The sequence below is a fragment of the Malaclemys terrapin genome, chromosome 25 (assembly GCF_027887155.1).
Source record: "Malaclemys terrapin pileata isolate rMalTer1 chromosome 25, rMalTer1.hap1, whole genome shotgun sequence".
Classification (NCBI taxonomy): Eukaryota; Metazoa; Chordata; order Testudines; family Emydidae; genus Malaclemys; species Malaclemys terrapin.
The window spans coordinates 200,019-225,610 of NC_071529.1; the positions used below are offsets into that span (position 1 = coordinate 200,019).

The window sequence follows — 25,592 nt, forward strand, 5'->3', positions numbered from 1 at the left end:
CTGATTTCCCGTTGGGCTCCATCCAAAGCCAATAACTAGGGCTGTCAATTGTAATTGAAATTTATTATCCATATTTTTATGGATTTTTTTATAGTTTAAAATATATTGTTTTCAGTTACAACAGAGAATACAAAAACAACGAGGAGTCCTTGTGGCACCTTAGAGACTAACACATTTATTTGGAATCAGCTTCTGTGGGCTAAAACCCAAATAAATTTGTTAGTCTCTTAGGTGCCACAAGGACTCCTAGTTGTTTTTGCTGATACAGACTAACATGGCTACCCGTCTGAAACAGAATACAAAGTGTACAGTGCTCACTATTATTTTTTATTACAAATATGTATGCTGTAAACAAGATAAAAGAAATAATATTTTTCGATTCACCTCATACAAGTACCTCAGTGCAATTTCTTTATAGTGAAAGTGCAACTTTCAAACATGGACATTTTTTTTAACATATCTGCAGTCATAAACAAACCAATGTAAAACTTTAGGGCCTACAAGTCCACTCAGTCCTACTTCTTGTTCAGGACCAACAAGTTTGTTTACATTTCCAGGAGATAATGCTGCCCACTTCTTATTGATAATATCACCTGACAGTGAGAACAGGCATTTGCATGGCACTAGTGTAGCCGGCGTTGCAAGGAATTTACGTGCCAGTTATGCTAAACATTTTTATGCCCCTTCATGCTTCAATTTCTAGATTGCACTATTGGTTTTTTTACAGTGCAAATAATAATAATACAGGTGCCCCTCCCCCCACCATGCTGCTCCACTGCTGCTCCCACCTCCTGGCCCCTGCCCCAATGGAGCCGCCCCCACCAAGCTGCCTGCCCACTGTCTGCTGCGCAGAGTGGGGGGTAGGAGTGGGGGGCTGATGTCAGGGTGTCCCCGATCTGGTAGCTGCTGAGCTGGGGTTGAGGAACGGGGGCACCTGTCTGCTGTTGCCACTGGCTCAGGAGTGAAGCCTGGACACCTGGGTTCCCTGCCTTCTCAGGCCGGGGAGGGGGTGTGGCCTGGGGCTACAGGAGGACGATGCCTGTCCAGACTGACTACAGGTCTCTGTCACTGACCCCATTGCTCTAAGGGATGAGATTCCCTGGGGGTCCCAACATTGGAGGAGCTTTGGGAGCAGCCTGCAGGGTGAGCCCTGCCAGTGTGTGTAGAGCCCAGTCCAGGTGCCCCCGGGGGCAGGGGTAGGAGAGGGAGTCGCCCCAGCTGGGGGGCAGACAGGCCCATTGGTGAGAGGCTGCATTGCCCCAGACTCACGGCTGCTCCCTGCTCAATTCCAGGATGGACGTGCTGAGGAGGATTCTCAGGAGAAAAGCTCCGCAGGTGGCCCCGGAGCAAGAGGGGGGCAGCTGCCAGCGTTCCCAGACAGAGAGCTGCCCCTCCATCCCCATGGCATGGGAAGCAGCTCCTGGCCACCCCAGGAGATGGACCTGCTCGGCCTTGCTCACCAGGAGGAAACCAGCTCCCAGGGCTGGTGCCGAGCGGAGAGAGACGACATCCAGGCCGAGATGGAGGTGGCCCAAGTTCAGTCTGGGCAGGCAGGACACAGCCCACGGGAGGAACCAGGCAAGGCAGCTCCGGGTTTCCTTCTGTTGGAAGGCCAGCCCTCAGCCCAGCCGTGTGGGCCAGCAGGAGGCATCCCCAGGGCAGGAGCTGGGGGTTCGGTGCCCCAGCAGCTCAACTGGTGCCGGAGAGGAGAGCAGCCGCTCCCTGGAGGCTCCCTGCAACACGGAGGCCGAGTGCTCCTCCACTGCAGGTGAGAGACTCCCTGGGCATGGAGAGGAGCAAGGGGCCATTAACACCCAGTCACTCTGTCAGAGTCATTGGGGGGATCCCAGCCCAGCGGTCTGTCCTGAGCCACGTGAGCCCAATGACGTCAGTGGGAGTCACAGAGCCACCCCCTGCAGTGGGGCATGGGGGGAGCTGCTGGGAAGTGGGTCCCTGATGCTTTGGGGCAACTCCCAGAAAGGATGGGACAGTGAAGGGCCCCATCTGTCATGGAGCCATAGGGCTGAGGGTCTCTGGGAGGGGCAGTGTGGGGATCTCGCTGCCATGGGGCCCTGGGGCTGAGAGGTCTGTGGGAGGGGCAGTGTGGGGATTTCTCTGCCTTTGGGTGCTTACATGGGAGGGGGAAACATTAAATCTTCTCTCCCTATCCCTTCACACCCCTGTCCTTCCTCTTCCCCCCTCCCCAGCAAGAGTCACTCTCTGCCCTTGTCTCTCTGATGCAGAGATCCCCATGGACCAGTCAGAGAAGAAGGACCTTGGCCCTGAGGAAAAGGCAGAGGAGGATGAAGATCTGGCCACAGAAAGAGAGGAAGAGGAGGAAGATCTAGAGACAGAGGAGGAGGAGAAGCAGGAAGAGGAAGTCCTGACCACAGAAAAAGAGGAGGAGGTGGAGGACCTAGCCATAAAAGAGGAGGAGGACATGACTACAGCGGAGGAGGAAGACCTGGACACAGTGGAGAAGGAGAACCTGTCTGCAGAAGAGGAAGAAGAGGAGGAAGACCTGGACACAGTGGAGAAGGAGAACCTGTCTGCAGAAGAGGAAGAAGAGGAGGAGGAGGAGGAGAATGTGTCTGCAGAAGAGGAGGAGGAAGAGCAGAGAACGTGTCTGAAGAAGAGGAGGAGGAGGGGGAGGAGAACGTGTCTGCAGAAGAGGAAGAAGAGGAGGAGGAGAATTTGTGAGCAGAAGAGGAGGAGGAGGAGCTCTCCATAGACGAGGAAGAGGACTTGACCACAGAGAAGGAGGAGGAAGAAGAAGGTAAAGGAAGAGGAAGAGAAGGACGTGGCCCTGGTGGAGGAACATCTGATCATGGAGCAAAAGGAAGAAGAGAAGGACCTGGCCATGGAGCAGGAAGAGGAGGAAGAGGAGCACCTGCCTACGGAGCAAAAGGAGAAGGCCAAATCTACAGAGGAGGACAAGGAGGACCTGGACCAGGAGGAGGAGAAGGAAGAGGACCCGGTAATGGAGGAGGATGAGGATGTGGCCATGCAGGAGAAAGAAGAGAAGGAAGAGGAGGTACTGGCTATGGAGGAAAAGGAAGTGGAAGAGGATTAGGACTTGGCCACGGAGAAGGAGCAGGAGGAAGAGGACTTGGTCACAGAGGAGAAGGAGGAAGATGTGGCCATGCAGGGGGAAGAAGAAGAGGAGGGGGAGGACCTGGCTATAGACTAGGAGGACCCAGGAATGGAGCAGGATGAGGATGTGCCGATGCAGGGGGAAGAAGAGAAGGAGGTGGACCTGGCCATGGAGGAGGAGGACAAGAGGACCTGGCCAGAGAGGAAAACGAGAAGGAGGAAAAGGATGAGGAAAACCTGGCCACGGAGAAGGAGAGGGAGGACCTGGCTGTAGAGGAGGAAGTGGAGGACTGGGAGGACTTTGCCATGGGAATGGAGCATGTGGTCATGAAGAAAAAAGCAGAAGAGGATGACTTGGATGAGGAGGAGGGCAAGGCCAAGCCCTCCTCCACCTCCATGGCCAGGTCCCCCTTGCCCAGATGCGTAAATAGGGCAGTAATGAGTAGGAGCAGGGAGGGGATCTTACCTCTCTCTATAGCATTGGTAAGAGAGATAATGGAATAGTGACAGCCAGTTCTGGTGTCTGTGTTTTAAAGGATGGTGTTAAATTGGAGAGGGTGCAGAAAAGAGTCACACAAATGATCTGAGAGCTGGAGAAAATGACCTACAGTGAGAGACTCAGACTGTAGGTGGGTGAAATTTAATGGCCTGGAACATTCAGGAGGTCAGATGAGATGATCCAATGGTGCCTTCTGGCCTTAAGCTCTATGAAACTCTATGAAATCGCCTCCCCTCCATCCCCCACTCCAATGTGCTTCACCGCACAGCCTGGAATGACCCTGCTCCAAAGCGGCCCTGGTGGAGAAGACAGCGGTGAGAGTGAGAGATGAGTGAGAGATGGCTGTGGGGACCTGGCGGGAGAGCAGGAGACCTCAGACAAGGAGGGGGCTCCCCTGGGCAGGGCACTGGAGGGGACAGCAGAGAGCAGGGATTCCTGGGGCTGAGGTCTGGGCACCGCCAAGAGGAAATTCTGGGCGTAAGCGCTGGGGGCAGGTGGGGAATCGTGGGACTGGAGGGTAAGCTGAGGCTGGGGTAGAAAGGTAAGGGGCAGCTGCGAGAGGCTGGGCAAGGGCCAAGTTGGAAGGGAAGGAGGGAATCGGGAGGACAGGGCCCAGCTGTGTTGCCAGGGAATCCTGCTGGCTGTGTCTGGGCAGCCTCTCTGGGAAGTGCCCAGGGGTCAGTGGGGCCTGAATCTGACCTTCTCCTTTGGGTCTTACAGGAACTAACTGAGGAGCTGCCCCAGGACGCTGGGCCCAGCTCTGTCCTCTCCAGCTCCATGGACCGCACGTGAAACCTCCCGTACCAGAAGCTCCCGTCTGGCTCCCCCAGCTCCGGTGCTGCTCAGACCCAGAGACGCTGCCTCCTCCATGGCCAGGTTCTCCTCCACCTCCTGCACAGCCTGCAGTGATGGGTAAGAGAACCCGTGGCCACAGAGACCCCATGGGCACGGGTGGGGATTGAAACTGGGCCCTTCACCACCATGGGCACAAGCTCTGTCAGGCTCCAATTCAGAAAGCCATGGAAGGCTCTGCCTGCAGACACCCCCTCTCCATTCCCACTGCCAGACTCTTGCCCGCGGTGACAATGAAGAAGCAGGAGAATTTCTGCCAGAGAACCCCCGGGCTGCACAGTCGGGTGTCACTGGGACGTCTCTGGGAGCCATTTCCAGAGTGTTCTGGTGGGGTCATTTTCCTTCTCGAACCCAGGGTTTCTCTGCTCCCAGAATCTCAGCCAGGGAGGCCACCCTGCAGAATATGGCCCCGCAGTTGGGCGATGGGCTGCAGGAGTCACCACGTAGGTGTGCAGCAGCCGTAGCGCCTGGATTGACCATGGGCCAAAACCTGCAGCCCTGACAGCCCAGGATACCCCCAGGGATGGCAAAGGGAGGGTAGCCTGGGTAACTAGCTGCTGGGCCAGGGCATATAGAGAGAGGACTCAGAGATGCAGCAAACCAATGGCCAGAGAAGTGAAGGGTGTAAGGGAAAGAGAAGAGCTAGGACATCTGGGGAGCTGCTGCAGTCAAGGGATCCCAGCCGGAAGAGAGAAGATGGGTGGGTTAGACTAGATGAACCTTGCCAGGGCGGTGAGTTATATGGGCCCGTGGTGCCCGGGCTCCAGTAAATTCAGGGCCTGGGGGGTCTGGGTCCACCAATGTTCAGGGCAAGGTTTCTCCCCCCGTCCTGCCTGCCACCCCCACACGCCTCCGCCGAGTATCCCTGCCTGCCCCCTGGAGCTCCACGCTGCGCTCCCTGGCCAGCCGCTGCCACTGCGGGCTACAAGGGAGCAGTGCCGGGGGCAGGCTGAGGCGGCTGTTGCGCCTGCGGAGGGAGGAGGCGCATGGCAGCCTGCCCCCCTCACCACCCCGGCAGGTGATTCTGAGTCGAATCCGAGGGAGCCAGGGGCTTATCCTCGCAGGACCTCCTGAGAAGAAGCCTGGCAGGGCTTGGGTGAGTGCCTTGTCCCTGGGGGGATCCTCCCCTCTGGTCCCCACCTCAGCCCCAGGGCAGCCTGCCTGCTGCACCCCAAACTCCTCATCCCTGACCGAGCCCCACCCCCTGCACTCCCTCCCGCACCCCAACGCCCTGTCCCAGCCCAGAGCCTACACCCAGCTCCCAAACCCTCTCCCACACCACAACGCCCTGTCCCAGCCCAGAGCCTGCACCCAGCCCCCAAACCACCTCCCGCACCCCCTCCTGCACCCCTAACCCCTGTCCCAGCCCAGAGCCTGCACCCAGCACCCAAACTCCATCCCAGAGCCTGCACCCCCTTCTGCACCCCTTCTTAACCCCAACCTCTGCTCCACCCCAGAGCCTGCACCCAGCACCCAAACTCCATCCCACACCCCCACCCTCTGTCCCAGCCCAGAGCCTGCACCCAGCACCCAGACCCCCTCCCAGAGCCTACACCCCAAACCCCCTCCTGCACCCAAACGCCCTCCCTGAAACTTGCAGTCCCTTCTAACCCGATGGGTGATTCTAGCATCTGTCACCTAAAAAGCAGGGCTGGCGCGTATGGATTTCCTCCGCATCCTCTGCACTGAAGACAGAAGTTTCTCCACAATGGCCTGGTCTTCCTGGAGTGCTCCTTTAGCGCCTCGATCGCCTAGTGGCTTTGCTGACTGTTTGGCAGACTTCCTGCATCCCATGTACTTAACCAGTACTTTGCTGTTAGTTGTTGTGCCTTAGCTAGTTGCTCTTCACGTTCTTTTATGGCCTTATTATACTTTGCATTTGACTTGCCAGAGTTTATGCTTCTTTATATTTTCCTCACTAGGATTTGACTTCCAAAGTGCCTCTTTTACTCGGCTGTTTAGCCCTGGGGGAATTTTTTTTATCCTCGCACTGGTTTGTTTTTTATTTGCAGGATACATGTAGTGGGAGCCTCTAGCATGGTGTTTTTAAACAGTCTCCGTGCGCTTTGCTGGCATTTCACCCTGGCGTGTTGCTTTAATTTCCATTTAACGAGCCCCCTCACGTCTGTGCAGTTCCCCTTTCTGAGTTGAATGCTCCTGCGGTGGGTTTCTTTGGCAGTTCCCCCTCAACGGGGCCTGTTTGCAACAGCAGCAGGTGCGGGGCCAGGGGCAGGAGCAACATTGACCCACGTATGTCACAGGGTCAGATAAGCTCAGATGAAAGCACATGGCCCCATTACTCTCTGGGAGGGGCCAGCAGGGGTAGGTCAGTGGCAGCGGGGGGGGGCACAGGGTCTCCTTCGCTCAGCTCAGGGCACTGTGTGGTTAACAGGACACTTGTTTTCCTTGGCGACGGCGTCATCTAGCCGTTCCTCCGTGACGCTCCCCAGTGCAGCAGGGCTCTACCCCTGCACCAATGAACTATGCCAGGCCGCGCTGCAGGGACGGCGTGAGGAGAGGTGGCCGGGCAGCTTCCCCTCAGCAATCAGCCCCATGGCCATCGAGATGCTCTTTTAAAATCACTTTCCCAGTCAGGAAGCTGCAGAGGGGCCGGAGTGTGAGACCAAGCAGCCCACCTGCCCCCACAGGCCAGCCCATGCCATGCCGGCAGCTCAGTGCAGGGCACATTCCTGGTCACCAAGCTCAACGCCCATGGCTCACCTGGATGGCGTGTCCCTCTGCCTAGGATGGCAGATCAGCCCCTTAGCACGGGGCTCTGCAGACCCCACCCGCGAGAGGGGTCCCACAGGACAGAGAGCGGATCATGCTAGTGCAGGAGCATCAGGTAGCAACCAGAGGGGAGCACGGAGATGAAATGTCCAGCCGTCTCTGTGGTGGAAAGGGTCTCTGAGGCTCAGGGCAGGAGGCTACCAACCCTCAGGGACTCGCTCTGACTCCTGCGCTCACGGCCCTCCAGGGGCTAGTGCAGACGGGAGAGGGGCACAATTGGGGGGGGGAAGGGCACACTAGTGATAAGGCACCTGCGAGGTCAGAGGTGCAGAGCACCCCTGCCATCCGGAGACCTGAACTGCCCTCCACACCAACCACATCACTCCTCCAAAATCCCAACCCGGCCTGGCCTCTCCCTGCTCCTCTCTGGGACACTCAGTGCTGGCCTAGAGCGCTGTGAGCCACCGTGCGAGGAGATCGTTTGCACATGGGGATCTCGCTCACCGTCATCCCTCACCCTCAGGAGGGGACACAGCACAGACCCGCTGAACCCCATCGCCCCTCGGAAGGGGGCTCAGGCCCAGCCAGATGTTCAACAAGGACAAGTGCAGAGTCCTGCACTTCGGACGGAAGAATCCCATGCACTGCTACAGGCTGGGGACCGACTGGCTAAGCGGCAGTTCTGCAGAAAGGGACCTGGGGATTACAGTAGATGAGAAGCTGGATTTGAGTCAGCAGTGTGCTCTTGTTGCCACGAAGGCTAACGGCATATTGGGCTGCACTAGTACGAGCATTGCCAGCAGATCGAGGGAAGTGATTATTCCCCTCGATTCGGCCCTGGTGAGGCCACACCTGGAGTACTGCATCCAGTTTTGGTCCCCCCAGTAGAGAAAGGATGTGGACAATTGGAGAGATTCCAGCAGAGGGCAAGGAAAATTATTAGGGGGCTGGGGCACATGATGTACAAGGAGAGGCTGAGGGAACTGGGCTTATTTAGTCTGCAGAAGAGAAGAGTGAGGGGGGATTTGATAGCAGCTTTTGATAGCAGCATCTCCTGCTGTTCAGGAGTTCTGCTGAATGAGGATGTGAAATGAATTTAAACATCAACATTTTCCCTGTTGAAATGTACAAACGCCGAGCAAACCTGTCCATCGTCTAAAATCAGTTCCGGTCCTCTGAGGCTCTAGTTTGCTTTCATCGGTTAAACAAAGATACGTTTCAGAGGGGGAGCTGTGTTAGTCTGTTTCAGCAAAAACAACGAGGAGTCCTGTGGCACCTTAAAGACTAACAAATCTGACAAAGTGGGTTCCAGCCATGAAAGCTTATGCCCAAATCAATGTGTTAGTCTTTAAGGTGCCACAGGACTCCTCCTTGTTCAAACAGTGATAGAATATGAATGCACATTTGCAGGTCCTTGTTCTCCACGAGCGATGCTGTGCAGAAGAACAAGAACCACATCCAGTTGGGGCTCAGGGGTTAGCAGAGATCACCGGCACCTTGGCTCCTTCACAGTCAGCCAGCGGTAGCTGGGCCCCACGACAAGCCACAAGAACCAGCCAGTGGCTCTGAGCAGGAAAATAGCCACCAAGAAGCTGGCTAGAGCTGCCGGGATTCCCAGAAAGGCCACCATGCCCATGTCCAGGAATAGTCCTAAGAAAGTGGTGGCTGCAGCAGGGACCAAAAAAGGCAGAGTAAAGCCCCGCAAAGGTCACTGCTGACAAACCCAGAAGGTGGTTGTCATAAACAGACAGTTAAGGGTTAATGCCTCTCGTACCTGTAAAGGGTTAAGAAGTTCACCTAGCCTAGCTGACAACTGACCAGAGGAACCAATGGGGGGACAAGATTTTTCAAGAGGAAGGAGGGAAGTTTTTCCTTTGTTCTCATCATTAAGTTCTGTGCCGGAGTGAAAAGATCCAGGAATCAACCAGGGTAGTGAGTATTAAAGAAGGAATAAATTAGCTTATGTTTATTTCCTTTTGTAACTTCGTTTTGCATAAGAGGGGGAATTAAATTGGGTTTTTCTTTTGTGTAACTAAGGTTTTTGCCCAGAGGAAAATCCTCTGTGTTTTTTAATTTGTTGTCTGTGAGAATAGCTGGCATGCTAATCTCACAGAGGTTTTCCCTTCACCCTTTTTCTTTAATTAAAAGTCTGTTCTTTAAAACCTGATTGATTTTTCCTTGTTTTAAGATCCAAGGGGTTTGGATCGGTGTTCACCAGAAAATTGGTGGAGAAGTCTCTCAAGGCTACCCAGGGAAGGGTTATAGTACTTGGGAAGGAGATATTTTGGGGGGAAGACAAAGTTCCCAAATAACTCATAAATGGTTGTTTAAACAATTTGGTGATGGCAGTATACTGATCTAAGCTGGTAATTAAGCTTAGGGGTTCTCATGCAGGTCCCCACATCTGTACCCTAAAGTTCAGAGAGGGGGTGAAACCTATAACATGGTGGTAGAGGTGGGATTCAAAGGAACCAAAAGCCAGTAGATTTTTTTCTCTCCTTTGGACTGCTGGGGAAGCAGTGAAGAGAGATACAGATCTTATCTCTCTTCACCTGAAGGCAAACAGGTTAAGTTTTTCTAACAAGGGCTTTGTTAGAAGGTCCAGCGGTGATAGCTAGCATACAATTAACATTTGCAAAAGAAATCACAAAACCAGTTTTTCTTGTTTCTTTCTTACTCTGGGGGTGGGGGGAAGATGACAGAAAGGGACGCACAAAAGAAGCTAGAATTGGCCAGATTTGAGGCTGAAGAAAAAGCAAAAAGGGAGGCAGAGGCAACTGCCCATGAAAGAGCTTTGGAAATTGAAAAGGCAAGGGTTGAAGCAGAAAGGGCCAAGGAAGAGGCTGACCACCAGAGGGCTACGGAGATCCAGAGGGAGTCCCAGAAGCATGCACTGGAGTTAGCCGAGTGGCTAGGCAGCAGTTCTGCAGAAAAGGACCTAGGCCCTAGGGGTTATAGTGGACGAGAAGCTGGATATGCGTCAGCAGTGTGTCCTTGTTGCCAAGAAGGCTAACGGCATTTTGGGCTGTAGAAGTAGGCCCATTGCCAGCAGATCGAGGGATGTTATTATTCCCCTCTATTTGGTATTCGTAAGGCCTCATCTGGAGTACTGTGTCCAGTTTTTGGCCTCACACTACAAGAAGGATGTGGACAAATTGGAAAGAGTCCAGCGGAGGGCAACAAAAATGATTAGGGAGCTGGAGCACATGACTTATGAAGAGAGGCTGAGGGAACTGGTCTGCAGAAGAGGAGAATGAGGGGGGATTTGATAGCTGCTTTCAACTACCTGAAAGGGGGTTGCAAAGAAGATGGATCTAGACTGTTCTCAGTGGTAGCAGATGACAGAATAAGGAGCAATGGTCTCAAGTTACAGTGGGGGAGGTTTAGGTTGGATATTAGGAAAAACTTTTTCACTAGGAGGGTGGTGAAGCATTGGAATGGGTAACCTAGGGAGGTTTGTAAGGTCAGGCTTGACAAAGCCCTGGCTGGGATGATTTAGTTGGGGTTGGTCCTGCTTTGAGCACGGGGTTGGACTAGATACCTCCTGAGGTCCCTTCCAACCCTGATCTTCTATGATTCTATGATCCGGGGAGGTCCCAGACGATTGGAAAAAAGGCAAATATAATGCCCATATTTAAAAAAGGGAAGAAAGAGAACAGACCGGTCTGCCTCACCTCAGTCCCCAGCAAAGTCATGGAGCAGTTCCTCAAGGAATCCATTTTGAAGCACTTGGAGGAGAGGAAAGTGATCAGGAACAGTCAACATGGATTCACCAAGGGCAAGTCATGCCTGACCAACCTGATTGCCCCACGACAACATCCCTGTCACCCTCATGTCCCATTGAACCAGCTAATGTCCCTGTTCGGGCTAAACTTTCTTTCGTCTAGGCGATATTGACTGTCCAGAGGCACTAGCTCACCCCCTCTGGTGCCTGGGCCATGGGCAGGGAAACAGCTACTGCTCTTGGTTACGCTGCAGCTCAAGGGGCAGAGGTCTGCGCCTGGTGGATCAAAGGGCCTTGGTCTGATGATGAGTCGGGGGGGGGGGTCGGTTTGGCTCCCCAGGATGTTGAGGTTGGGAGCTGTACAAATATAGGAAATGACACAAAAAATGTGCAGCTGCCTTGTCTGTGCGGGATCCTGGGGGCAGGAGGACAAGGCCACTGTCTCTGAGCAAGACCCACCAGCACCAGGGGTCGGTGCCGGATGTGCAATGAGCACAAACACGCCTGACACAGGCTCACTTGTGCAGCAATCCCTCTGCACTGCTCCTCCCTGGTCCAGCCAGCCCCAGACGAGCCTGTCCCAGAGACACGGGCTATCCCGTCGCCCCAGTGCCCCGTGACCCCAGCCGGATCTGGAGCGGATCCTCTCTCAGAGGACAGCCCAACAGAGCTGGGTCACAGCTGTGGCCTATGGAGGGTCCCTGGTTTTGAACACGTAACATCACACAAGGGGCTTCCCGAACTGTCTGGGCGATGCTGCTCCACACGCTCCCCAGGACATTAGGAACCAGGCGGTTGTTAGGGTTCAAACGCCCCTCACCGGACGTGTCCGCAGCCGGAAGCTGGCAATGGGGGGCAGGGGTGATGCAGGGAGAGGCTGGCAATGGGGGATGGGGGGATGCAGGGAGAGGCTGTCAATGGGGGGCGGGGGATGCAGGGAGAGGCTGGCAATGGGGGGTGCAGGAAGAGGCTGGCAATGGGGAGGCAGGGGGGGCAGGGAGAGGATGGCAATGGGGGGGCAGGGTGGCAGGGAGAGGCTGGCAAGGGAGGCGGGGGGTGCAGCCAGAGGCTGGCAATGGAGGGGCGGGGGGGGCAGAGAGAAGATGGCAATGTGGCGCGGTGGTGCAGGGGGCTGTGGGTCATGCCCCTTCCCCCTCTCCCCCCCACTGGCCGGAGATCTGGGCCCGGCCCTGCTGCCCAGGACGCTCCGTCTCCCGGCGATCCCGGGGCAGGCGCTGGCTGCAGCCCGGCCAGACGCACAAGAAGGGGCCGGGCTCAGTAGCGGTGGGAGGGAAGTAGGGCGGACAGCCGCAGAGATCAGACACGGGGTAACCCCTGGGGCCAGGGGGAGACCCCGGGGAAAGTGACTCCGCACAGGGGCGCCTGGGAGTGGCCCCGGCACAGCTGGGAGCCGGGGGGGGTCCCCTGTGGGGTGGTGTCGGGGAGGGGGGAGCCGGAGTTGGGATGGGGGGAGGTCAGTGGGGCGGGGGGTGGGGTTGAACTGTCTGTGCAGCTGGGAGATGCGGGGGGGAGGGGTCCCACCTGTGGGGCAGGGAATGGGGGAGCCGGAGTTGCGGGGGGGGGACTGAGAGCCACTTACCGGAACGGTGAACACGTGTCTCTCCAGCCCCTGCTCTGCCCCTTCCCTGCTCTGGGCTGGGGCAGGGGTGGGGGTGCGGGTGCAGGAGGGGGGAGGGGCGTAGACCCCAGGAGGGAGTTTGAGTGCAGGAGGGGGAGGGATGTAGGCTCTGGGAGGGAGTTTGGGTGAGGGGGCGGGCGTGCAGGCTCTGGGAGGAAATGGGAGTGTGGGAGGGGGTGTGGGGTGCCAGCTCTGGGATGGAGTGTGGGTGCTGAGTGCAGGCTTTGGGATGGGGCAGGGGTGAGGGTGCAGGAGAAGTGAGGAGTGCAGGGGGGTAGTTTGGGGATGGGAAGAGGTGCGGGGGGAGTGGGTGGGGTGCAGGCTCTGGGAGCGGGTGGGGGATGCGGAATTTACCTGGGGCACCCCCCTCTGGCAGCGGCTCCTAGGTGGGGTAGGACAGGGGGTCTCCACGCACTGCTGCCCCCCCCACCCCACCCAGGGGCCACAGCACAGGGACAAGTCTTTTTAAATCGCCTGGGGCAGCAGGTGGGACCGGGGCCTGTGCGGGGGGGGAGTGTCCAGGGGCAGCAGGTGGGGCCGGGGGACATGCAGGGAAGGGGGAGTACATTGGGGCAGCGGCAGGCGGGGCCGAGGGAGACCTGGCACCAAACATTTGTGGAGCCAGGCCCCAGGCCAGGAATATTCCTGGTGCCCAGGCACCACGAGCCCCTACAATTTGCCACCTGTGCCTCCTCATCCGCCCCCCACCTGCCGGGTCCCTCCTTGCCACCCTCGCCCTGCCTCTCCGCTCCCCCTTCACCCCACTGTCCTATGTGGGAGGGGGTGGAGGAGAGACCCTGGGGAGCAGCAGGAGGGGGCAAGCAGGGGCGGAGTCTCGGGCTGCAGAGGCGGGGCAGGGAGCTAGTCCCCCTTTCCCCCGCCCAGGGAAGCTTCATGCCCCGCCCGCGCTTTCCCTGTCTGTAGAAATTCCCTCCAGTTCATCCCCTTTTCTCTCCTTGTCACATATCGCCCAGCGTGGCAGAATCTCGGGGTCTGTCTGCAGGGAAAGAACCTGGGGAATCGTGATGTGAACGTACCTAAAGCCTGTTCTCCCACCTCCACAACTGCCCTTCTCGCCCGGCCAGGCTGCAGAACGACGCCCACGCTTCGCTCCAGCCCTTGGCACAGGGCAGAGAAATGGCTGCAGCGGAGCCAGTTCAGGTAGGAGTTCTTGCGGGTGGCTGGTGGGTTGCTGCAGGAGGGAGGGGGCAGCAATACACAGGGGGTGGGAAGATTTGGGTCTGGTTTGGAGGTGGGAGCGGGGCAGGAAATTCCCAGGGTGGAGTAAGGGAGGAGGCCGGGGGTGACAAACCTGCTGGGACTTGTTTAATAAGTGCCCTGGATTCTAGGATCAGAGCCATGCGGTTCGGAGGGGAAATGCCCTAATTTGTGGGAGAGGAAACAACCCACCTAGGTGAGGTTAGGAAACACTGACCAGGCTCCCAGTGCTGGAGCCTGACCCGACTGACCAAGGGCAGCTGCGAAATAGGAAAGGGGCAGTTTAGGGGCCCTGCCCCTCCCTTCATATCAGCTCCTCGCAATGAGGAGGGTCTTGGTATCTACCAGGGAATTGTCCCTGGACCCTGCCAGGGCTCCATCTCCTGTATCAGCCCCTGGCTAGTAGGTGTGTGATGGATCTGCTGGGAGAGACCAGGGGCTCTCTCTTCGTCCCCTCACCTGGGTGTTTCCTGGATGCTCTGGTAGTAGATAGATTCATGGAGGGCAGGTCCATCGATGGCTATTAGCCGGGATGGGCAGGGACGGTGTCCCTGGTCTCTGTTTGCCAGAAACTGGGAATAGGCGACGGGTGAATCACTTGATGATTCCCTGTTCTGTTCATTCCCTCTGAGGCGTCTGGCACTGGCCACTGTCGGCAGACAGGATACTGGGCTAGATGGACCTTTGGTCTGACTCAGGCTGGCTGTTCTTATGAGTGGTTTGGGGGTTGGCCTCTGACTGTGAGCCCCTCAGAGCTTCCATTTGATTGGCTCCTTTCCCCCATGAATAGTGGAGTTGTGGCTGGGGCATCAGGCACTGAGTGGGGGCACCTGTTGTTTCAGGGGCCGGTGAGCTTCGAGGAGGTGGCTGTGTATTTCACCGCGGGGCAGGGGGCTCTGCTGGACCCTGCTCAGAGAGCCCTCTACAGAGACGTCATGCAGGAAAACTATGAGAACGTGACCTCGCTGGGTAAGGGTTCCTGTCCCCTCGGTTCTTAGGAGGGGAAATGCAGAGTTAAGGTTTATGGCATCCCCACAATGCAACCTCTACTCTGCCCTGTTTTAGCAACACCCCAACAAGCCAGTGACACACACCCTAGCGCTCTGCCCTCCCCTGCTACAGGACGCTCTGGGAACAGCGCACAGGGGCAGCACAGCACGAAGTCTGACATCTTCTCTTTGCTCGGGCAAAACTTGGATTTAGGTCCAATGTGACAAACAGAAACTTCTGACCCCTGGCCGGCACTCACACACTGCTCCCACTCCACACAAACCAGCTCGGACCTGCAAAGTGAGATCACCCCTTTCCCCTCGCCCCGAGGTTTCCTCCTGAGTCACAGACTTCGCTTAGCTCTCACTGAGCCCTGAGGATCACTAGCACATATGTCACCAGGATGCTGACAATCTCGGTGACAAGAACTCACCCCTGTGCACCTTCACGGACCCAGCCTCCAGCCCTTAGCACGGGCATGAGGCAGACTAGGCCCCCAAGTTTTACATGCAGCTCTCTTCCTATCACAGTCACATCTCTGCCAAGCTGCTCCCAGTCATCCACAGCTGACACACATGCAGGAAAATGCTGGTATTTCGATCCGTGGAACACAACACAAACGGTGGCATGTTCTTCTTAGTCGTTCTTCATAGCTGTAGCTTTCTATGGCCAGAAAGGACTATCTACAATACAGGCCAGGAATTTCATCCACTTACAGCTGTACTGAGCTCAATACCTTCTATTTGACTAATCAGCCTCCACAAAGGCATCCAATCTTCACGGGAAGACTTCCTGAGATGGAGGAGCCTCCACTTCCATTGGTAGTTTATAAACCTTTGCCCCAGCCTTACTGAACCATTTCCAGTGGCTATTGCCAGCTCTAGGGTTAGGGAAGGGGCAAAATGAAGGTTGTGTTGCAATTGTGGCATGTTCTTGACCTCTGCATGGATGTAGTTTATGGGTATTTAATTACCTTTGATTTTTTAATTGATTCCCCCCCCCATAGCTATGTCTACCCTAGAGCTTTTCCCAGCATAGCTGTGTTGGTCAGCGGGGTGATTTTTCACACCCCCATCAGACAGAGCTAGGCTAGCAAAAAGTTTAAGTGCAGACTGGGCAAGAAAGTGGGTTTTTTAGTTCAGAGAACTTTAAACTATTAATCTTCACACAAACATTTTGGTATAAAAGAGCAAAGCTTCCAAGAGGAACTTCTGCCGAATGCAAGAAAAATGCACCACACACATAGTGTGAAAGCTATCGGAGCTCGGGCTCAGGCTTCAGTTCATGGGTGTCATTCAGGTTCAGTGGCCGCAGCCCATCCCCTTGAGCAAACCTTTCCCTGGGCCAGCAGATTGCTGGCAACCCTCGTGCAGTTCATAGTCTGTCAGCACGTGTGCATTTCCAGGTCAGCGACTGCTCAGTTTGGCTTGTGCTGCTCTGAGATTCCAGATTCCACAGCTATTGGCTTTCAGAGCTGGTTTCCTGCAGAAGACAGGGGTGTCCTGTATTAACAGATCAACGCCAAGTGACTGTGATCAGTCCAGGGACATTCAGAACCAGTTTCAGCCCCAGCTCTGTGCAAAAAACATTTCAAGACCAAGATGATTTTGTCAAAAGCTGCCTAGGGTGGTGGGGCTGAATCTCAGGAACATCTTTAACTAGTCACCCCATATTGGGACCAGTAACCCGTCCATGAATGACCATAGAAACCAACACATTTCAAGGCCATCTGAATTCACCTGTGGAATTTAGGGTAGTTAGAATAGTTGTTTTTTATGCAGAAAATGATGCTTCTGTGGACTAGCTATTGCCTCTGGGGGAGGTGGATGACCTACCCCAACAGCAGAACCTTCCCATTGCTGAGTATCTACACTGACCCACTACAGCACTCCAGTCGTGTTGTCTCAAGTGTAGACACGTCCTGAGATACGATGTTTGGTGACACCCCCCGTCCCTCCTATTCCTCACTGCGCTGAATTCCACCAGCCCGTGCTCAACGGTCCCAGCTCTCCTACAACTCCCCCATTCTCTCGGGGTTTCTCTCTGGGATGAAGAAGCAGGTCCAGGGTAACTTCCCCTCTGGCTGGGGCCTTAACTTCCTGGAACGTGGAGTTCCTGTCTCTGTGTTTTAGGAGCCCCTTTGCTGAGCAGTGTCTGGCTGTGTGTGTTCCCAGCAGAGATGGGGAGAGTTAAATCCCTCATACGCAGAGTCTCCTGCACCTGGGGAGCTGCCCCCAGCCTTTCCCTACTGTAAAATGGGCTGGGGTTAAAGTAATAGAAACGTCCCATGAATTCCCTGATCTCCCTTGTTTTCTTTCTCCTGAGCAGGGTGTCCAGTTTCCAAACCTGATGTGATCTCCCAGCTGGAATGAGGGGAGGAGCCGTGGGTCCCGGATCTCCAGGGCTGTGAGGAAGGAGAGATCCCCAGAGGTGCCTGCACAGGTGAGGGATCATTAAACCAACTCAAAGCTCTCAGTGCCCGAAGGAAACAGCTGGGAGTCCCTAAAAGCCTTGTGAGCTCTCAGGGTTCAGGAGTATCCCCAGGAGGCCGTGTATCCTCAGGGCAGCTGTCGCTCATGGCTTCCTGCGCATCCTGACTGACACCTGGCAGAGCTCCCTCCCCGAGGGGATGTGGAGGCAGAATTGTTCCCCTCCTCTCTCCCCTATGGGGAAGAGTTGTGGAGAATCCAGCTACTAGGTTTCTTTTCTGTCTGTCCAGCTCTAATTTTGGTTTGTTTTCCCCTTTCCATCCCTGTCTCTGAGGTTTCTCTCTCTGTCCCAGCAGGTGCTGGGATGGTGAGTGAGGAGAAGAAGCAGAATCCTCAGCAGGAAGATTCTGAGCAAGTGGCACCACATGGGGGATTATCGCACGGCTCCAGAGGGAATGTGTCCCAGCATCGTGTGCAGGGCAAAGCCTGTGAGAGTCAGCACAGGCCAGAGAGGGAGCAGAGAAACCAGCCAGCGGAGAAAGTGGGTAACTCCATTAATTGTCAGGTAACTGACCAGGACCTCCTGGAAACCACAGCCCAGCTGAGAATACCCACAGGAGAGAGAAATAACACATGCACTGAGTGTGGAAAACATTTCACTAACCACTCAGGCCTTTTAAAACATCAGAGATTCCACACTGGAGATAGACCCCATGAATGCAGTGAGTGCGGGAAAACCTTCACTTCGAGCTCTACCCTTATTAACCATCAGAGTATCCACACAGGAGAGAAACCCTACGAATGCTGTGAGTGTGGGAAAAGCTTCACTGTCAGCTCAGACCTTATTGGACATCAGAATATCTACAAGGGAAAGATACCTCATCAGTGCTCTGAGTGTGGAAAAATGTTCACACAGAGTTCAGGTCTTATTATACATCAGAGGATCCACATGGGAGAGCGTCCCTATGAATGCCATGAATGCGGGAAAGTGTTCTGTCAGAAATCAACCCTAATTACACATCAGGCAAGGCATACAGGAGAGAGACCCTATCAGTGCTGTGAGTGCGGGAAAGGCTTCAGTGTGAGCTCAGATCTCATTGTAAATCAGAGAATTCACACGGGGAGAGACCTTATAGATGCTGTGAGGGCATCTCAGGGCCGTCCTTACCCATACGCAAAGTGCGCAGCTGTGTGGGGCGCCAGCCCCTGCTCCAGCTCTTCCCCAGCCCCCGCCCCTGCTCCGTCCCCACTCCCCTGAGGACTCCAGAAGCGGTCGGGCCTGCTCTCACCCATAAGTAGAGCGACCCGGCCCCAGCCTGCTCCGCTCCCCGACTTCCAGCCGCACTGCCGGTGAGTGCTGGGGGGCGGTTCCCCCCGTCCCCCAAGTCCTCAATAAATCTCAGCTACATCCTGTCAAACTAAGCTAATATCAAAGTATGTGACCAAACAGCCTTCACCAGGAGAGAAAACCCACAGTTCAGGATGGGCAATAAAACACTTGCACATTCAAAAATTGAAATCTCAGAAAATCTTTTAAGACTCAAAATCAGGGAAATAAATTTACCCATTTTCTTATGAAGTAGCTAAACCTGCTTCACTATTCATCTCATTATTTGGTTGTATTAGTTACAAAAGTTTTAGCATCACTATACTGAAAGAAAGAGAGAGAGAGGAAAAAAAATAACCCAAACGACACATCTACAAATGATCTGAACTAGCCTAGAAAAAGCCCAGAAGCAATTTTCTCAATAGCTGGAACCAGGGCTATAAGATTGGACAGGTCACTCTGTGCTTTGAGGTTCAGTGGGAATTCCCTGCCCACTCCCACGTCTGACACTTTCTTTTCCAACCCTCAGGAGACTGACTTGGGATCATAGAAGATCAGGGTTGGAAGGGACCTCAGGAGGTGTCTAGTCCAACCCCCTGCTCAAAGCAGGACCAACCCCAACTAAATCATCCCAGCCAGGGCTTTGTCAAGCCTGACCTTAAAAACCTCTAAGGAAGGAGATTCCACCACCTCCCTAGTGAACCCATTCCAGTGCTTCACCACCCTCCTAATATCCAACCCAGATCTTCCCCACTGCAACTTGAGACCATTGCTCCTTGTTCTGTCATCTGCCACCACTGAGAACAGCCGAGCTCCATCCTCTTTGGAACCCCCCTTCAGGTAGTTGAAGGCTGCTATCCAATCCCCCCTCACTCTTCTCTTCTGCAGACTAAATAAGCCTAGTTCCCTCAGCCTCTCCTCATAGGTCATGTGCTCCAGCCCCCCCATCCCCCAAACATTTTTGTTTCCTTCCCCTGGACTCTCCAATTTGTCCATATCCATTCTGTAGTGTGGGGCCCAAAATTGGACGCAATACTCCAAGTGTGGCCTCACCAGTGCCGAATAGAGGAGAATAATCACTCCCTGAATGTGCTGGCAGTGCGCCTACTAATGCAGCCCAATAGGCCATTAGCCTTCTTGGCAACAAGAGCACACTGCTGACTCATATCCAGCTTCTTGTCCACTGTAACCCCTAGGTCAGGGGTCGGCAACATTTCAGGAGTGGTATTCCGAGTCTTCATTTATTCACTCTAATTTAAGGTTTCACGTGTCAGTCATACATTTTAACGTTTTTAGAAGGTCTCTTGCTATAAGTTTATAATATATAACTAAACTATTGTTGTATGTAAAGTAAATAAGGTTTTTAAAATGTTTAAGACGCTTCATTTAAAATTAAAATAAAACGCAGAGCCCCCCGGGCCGGTGGCCAGGCCCCGGGCAATGTGAGTGCCACTGAATATCAGCTCTTTTGGCCCAGGCCTTGTTGAGAGTGGGATGCGGCTTGGACACCAGCTTAAAGCCACATCTACCCAGGGCAGCACAGCACAGTGTGCAATGCAGGGATCACTTTTCAGTTATTTTCACTTTGTGCAACTTAACCTTGAGGTTCTCAGCCCTGGGATGAGACTGTGGAATTCCCCAGCCCGTGGGAAAGATCATGAGTGTAAAATATCCCCCAGGGTTATTACATCCCTGAGGGACCATCTGTCTCTGGGTGCTGGGGATAGAATCAGGACCTTTCACTGCCAGGCCTCTGCTTACGACCAGGACCAGGTCAGCCGTGATCAAGTATAAACAGTGACTGACAATGAGCCTTAGCCCACCTGCTGTTGTTAATGGGCAAGGCGGTAAGGCCTAAATGTACAACAATGGCCTCATTTTGGGTACCTCCGTTTATCTCTTTGAACTACAGGGCTGCAGGGACCTTGTTCCAACTGCATCTGGAGTCCGTGGGCAGTACAGGGGTCCAGTCCCTCAGAGAACCAGCCCCTACGCACTTCAAGGCAGTATCCCGGGTTTGGACCCTACATCAAGAGACATTCTTGAAGTCTGGACCCAGCCCACCACTGTGCTCTGGCTCCCATGCTGGCTAGTGCGGGCCAAAGGGGCTGTAGGGAAGGTGTAAAGCCCTCCCCCACCCTGGGAAATTCCTCCAAGGAGGTGCCACTTGTGCCTCCCCCCAGCAGCTGCAGGCCCAAGGAGTGTTCCGGAGGGAGGGTGGGGGGGGCATCAGATGGACTTTCAGCCTCTGTCCCTGTGGTAGGGGGGAGGCATTGGGTCATTGCCCTGGGGGCGCTGCTGGGCGAGGGAGGCGATTTACCTGCTCACACACCCAATGGACTAGTTTTACTTTAGTTATTATCTTTGAAAAGTCATGGAAGATGGGGGAGATTCCAGAAGTCTGGAAAAGGGCAAATGTAGTTCCCATCTATGAAAAGGGAAATAAGGACAAGCCTGGCAAGTACTGACCAGTCAGCTTAACTTCTGTACCAGGAGAGAGAATGGAGCAAATAATTAAGGAATCCATCTGAAAACATCTCGAAGATAATAAGGTGATAAGCAATAGCCAGTATAGATTTATCAAGGACAAATCATGTCAAACCAACCCCTGGTAGCTTTCTTTAACTGGGTAACAAACCTTGTGGATGGGGGGAAGCGGTAGATATGCTATATCTAGACGTTAGTAAGGCTTTTGATACAGTCTCACGTGACCTTCTCATTAACAAACTAGGGAAATACAACCTAGATGGAGCTACTATAAGGTGGGTGCATAACTGGTTGGAAAACTGTTCCCAGAGAGTAGTTATCAGTGGTTCACAGTCAGGCCAGAAGAGAGTACCGTTACAAAGTTTGCAGATGATACCAAGTTGGAAGGGGTTGCAAGTGCTTTGGAGGATAGGATGAACATTCAAAATGATCTGGACAAACTGGCGAAATGGGCTGAGGTAAATAGGATGAAATTCAATAAGAACAAATGCAAAGGGCTCCACTTAGGAAGGAACAATCAGTTGCACACATACAGAATGGGAAATGACTGCCTAGGAAGGAGTACTGCGGAAAAGGATCCAAGGGTCATAGTGGACCACAAGCTAAATAAGAGTCAACAATGTAACCTGTTGCAAAACAGCCAACATCATTCTGGGATGTATTAGTAGGAGTGTTGAAATCAAGACACGAGAAGTACTTCTTCCACTCTACTCCACGCTGATTAGGCCTCAACTGGATTATTGTGTACAGTTTTGGGCACCACATTTCTGGAAAGATGGGGACAAACTGGAGAAAGTCCAGAGAAGAGCAACAAAAATGATTAAAGGTCTAGAAAACATGACCTATGACGGAAGATTGAAAGAATTGGGTTTGTTTAGTCTGGAGAAGAGAAGACTGAGAGGGGACATGAGAACAGTTTTCAGGTACCTAAAAGGTTGTTACAAGGAGGAGGGAGAAAAAAATTTCTCCTTAACCTGTGAGGTAGCACAAGAAGCAATGGGCTTAAATTGCAGCAAGGGAGGTTTAGGTTGGACATTAGGAAAAACTTCCTAACTGTCAGGGTGGTTAAGCACAGGAATAAATTGTCTAAGGAGGTTGTGGAATCTCCATCATGGGAGATTTTTAAGAGCAGGTTAGACAAACACCTGTCAGAGATGATCTATATAGTACTTAGTCTTGCCTTGAGTGCAGGTGACTGGACTCGATGACCTGTTGAGGTCCCTTCCAGTCCTATGATTCCATGATTGGATGATCCAAAGGTCTCTTCTTGCCTTAACATCTCCAAATCTCTGCAAAGCTGAGTGTGGCACATTGAGCAGCCGCTGATGTTTCCATGTGTTGCCTGCTTGATCCCAGAACTAACACTGAATGATTGGGGGTGGGGGTGTGACACAGCGGGAGCAGCTCAAACATGCAAAGGGGCTGGCCAGGGCAGTGACATCACAATAGCCTTTTGCAGGACCTCAGCTGATTGGTCACAGGAGGTTGGGAGGCGGAGACCTCACAGAGAGTCTATGACAACGGGCAGGTAAAAGAGGCTGCAGGGTGGGGGCAATGGCTTTGCTGCAGGGAGTCTCCTCCTCAAGGTCTCCCCTCGAGGACTGAGAGAGAATTCTGGGTCATGTCTGTGAGCGCGAGGAGGAGCCTCTCTGAAGTTTTCCCCTTTCCCACTGCTAATTTAGCGAGAAGACAGACGTCCCTGTGGAGCAGGTAAGAGCCCCAGAGAGGTTTGGTACCTAGGCAGCCTGACCCACCTGGTGCTGGCCAAATTCAAGGCATGGAAAACACTAGGTTAAGGTGGGAGAATTTTTTACCACCTAGGCCTTTGTCCATTAGAGTCATGGGGACATTGGGGTTCATCATTTTTGGTTTCCCTTTTTCCTACTTCCCTCCTTCCCACTGGTGAGGAGGGGGCTGCTCTCTAGCCCTCGTGGAGGGAGGCCCTCCCAAAGAGATGGGACAGGAAGACTGCTCTGAGAGCGAACCTCACTGGTGACATGAGCCATCCCTGGGCCGTCTGGGGAACCCTCAGCCTCCCGCCAGAGACTCTATGCTGATTGGCTGAGCAGGGGATCTAGTGACAGAGAGGAGACTCAGGACTTTGTTGTTCTCTTTTAAGGCCCAGCAAATAAGCCAGAACCAATCATCTGCTTGGTGAATTGTTCTCCTTCCTTCTCACCATTGATTGTCTCTGAGCCGGTCCTGGTTCTCCTGACGTGCTAGTGCTTCTATAACACTTGCTGAATAATCACTGTGAATGGTGGTTGGTCTGTAGCTCATTTGAGGTCACTTTGTTCTGATCATTCAGAGTGTGAAACTCCAGACTGATGGTTAGTTTGAAAGTCAGGACACCCGGGTCCTGTTCCCAACTCTGCCCCGACACGCTGTGTGATGTAAGACAAGGCCCTTCGCCTTTCTCAGCCTTGGGTTCTCCCTCTGTCGGTTAGGGATAACAAGCCTCTCACACCTGCCTCCTGGTGGGGGGAGGCTGGGGAGCTGTGGGGACCTGTTTGAGAGGGTCACTAGTAGCAGTGTAGCACAGGAAGTGTCCTATCGGGTTGAGTCATTGCAGATTATGATGTTGTGCAGCAGATCCCCGTTTTCCCAACCTTGCATTATGCATCTGTCCATGTTAACCAAACCACCAGTGCACACAGGTCCAGCAGCCGGCGATTCCTCCTGTGGCCGCTAGATGGCGCTGCAGCCTTGTGCTTTCCCATTCTCCTGGGTGTCCAAATGTTTGATTAGCTGATCTGGCCCCACCTGGTCCCAGTTAGATGCGATCAATGGGGTTCTGCTGTGTAATAGCTGAAAGAGTCAATTTTACTGGTATTTTATTATCTTTAAATCATTAAGGGGAGCAACTACTTAGCCCTGACTGAAGCATCTTATCTCATTTCTAAATCAAAGTGTGTCCTCTTTGTGTTTCAGAGTAGCAGCCATGTTAGTCTGTATCCGCAAAAAGAACAGGAGTACTTGTGGCACTTTAGAGACTAACAAATTTATTTGAGCATAAGTTTTCTTGGGCTTGCATCCGAAGAAGTGGGCTGTAGCCCACGAAAGCTTATGCTCAAATAAATTTGTTAGTCTCTAAGGTGCCACAAGTACTCCTGTCCTCTTTGTGTGTGAAGAGACAGTTTAACGGGATGCCACAAACGGGAGATGCTTTTGGTTTGTAAACAAAATATTTTTGCAAAGAATTTTCATCCAAATTGATTCATGATTCCACAAACCAAACTTGTTTAATGTTCATGGGATTTTTTAACAGAGAACTGTGTAGATGAAAATCCCCCCCCCCCCCAATTGCTGGACTCTGTCCCTCCCTCTGGGGTCTTGTTGTCTGCTGATGACAGCGGGAGTGAGAACTGTTGACTTTTCTCTCTAGCTCTGCCATCGCTTTGCTGTGTGACCTGGGGTAGGTCATTTCCTTTCTCTGTACCTCAGCATCCCAATCTGTGCAATGGGAAGAGAGACACGTCTGTAATTTCTGGCAGGAGTGAGTCTGGGAGAGAGAACAGGCATTAAAGCCCTTTGGGGAGGAGAAAGGGTTGTTTCATGGTGTTGAGCGCCAAGGCATTCTGACATTTGTGAAAATGTCTCATCTAGAGAAACAGGAAATGGTCGGGGACAAAGCCTGCAGTAGGATGTGAATCAGAGATGCCAGGGTATGTGTTTGGGGTCTCACCGGTGCGTTCCACCCCTTACTGTCCTGTGGCAGGTGTAGCCCCTGACCTGTGGCTCTCCTTTCTGTTATAGGCTCTGCACAAGGTCTTGGCCAACCTCCCTGGTGCCATGCTGGGGAGCTGCTGGCAGAATCCCCAGATACAGACAGGCCCCAATACCTCTTGGTGGTGAGCCCAATGAGGAGGGGTGCGGAGGCAATTTTATCTTAATGCTGGGGAGGCCTGGAAAGGAGAGACTGGAAGATCCATTTTCCAGTCTGTCTGCCTAGCTGGGATCCCACTGGCCATCCTTGGCCAGGGCCGTCAGTGCAAGGCAATGTTGGGCCCTTCCTCCTTCAGTGACAGGGGAAGGAGCTGGGACTTCAAGCCAGAGCTCTGCGTGGTTCAACTGAGCACTAATTACAGGGTCCCAGGCTGGCCTAGACCCATCGCCCCTCCCCCCCCACACACACACACCATAAGATCCAAAAGATGGTTCTCAGAGAAGAGTCACTGACTCCTTCCTCGAGAACCAGGAGGAGCCCAGGGAATCAGCCCCTCTCTCCTACAGGCCCTGAGTACACGCTGAGTTCTGAGAGAAGCTTTTCCCACACTCACAGCATCTAGTGTCTCTATGAGATGTGGAGCCTCTGATGTCTAATAAGGCCTGAGCTCGGAGTGAAGCTTTCCCCACACTCACAGCATTCATAAGATCTGTTTGTAATGTGGATTCTTGCAAGTTTCGTAAGTGATGAGCTGTCAATACATATTCCCCCCACATTGCGTTCATAGGGCCTCTCTCCAGTGTGGATTTTCTGATGTGTAATAAGGTTTGAGTGCCAAGTGACGCTTTTCCCGCACTCACAGCATCCATAGGGTCACTCTCCTGTGTGGATTCTCCGATGTTTCATGAGTGCTAAGCTGTCAGTGAAGGTTTTCCCG

General features: G+C 53.6%; 1 protein-coding gene across 1 annotated transcript in view; it reads left to right on the forward strand.

The window, feature by feature from the left end:
• Positions 1-24,843, forward strand: part of ZNF157 (zinc finger protein 157) — a 148,011-nt gene extending 123,168 nt beyond the window's left edge. Inside the window, exons 6-7 of the mRNA XM_054014341.1 lie at positions 17,883-18,315; positions 24,745-24,843. Coding sequence (XP_053870316.1) covers positions 17,883-18,315; positions 24,745-24,843 — 532 coding nt within the window. The remainder of the gene's footprint in view (positions 1-17,882; positions 18,316-24,744) is intronic.
• The last annotated feature ends 749 nt before the right edge of the window (positions 24,844-25,592 follow it).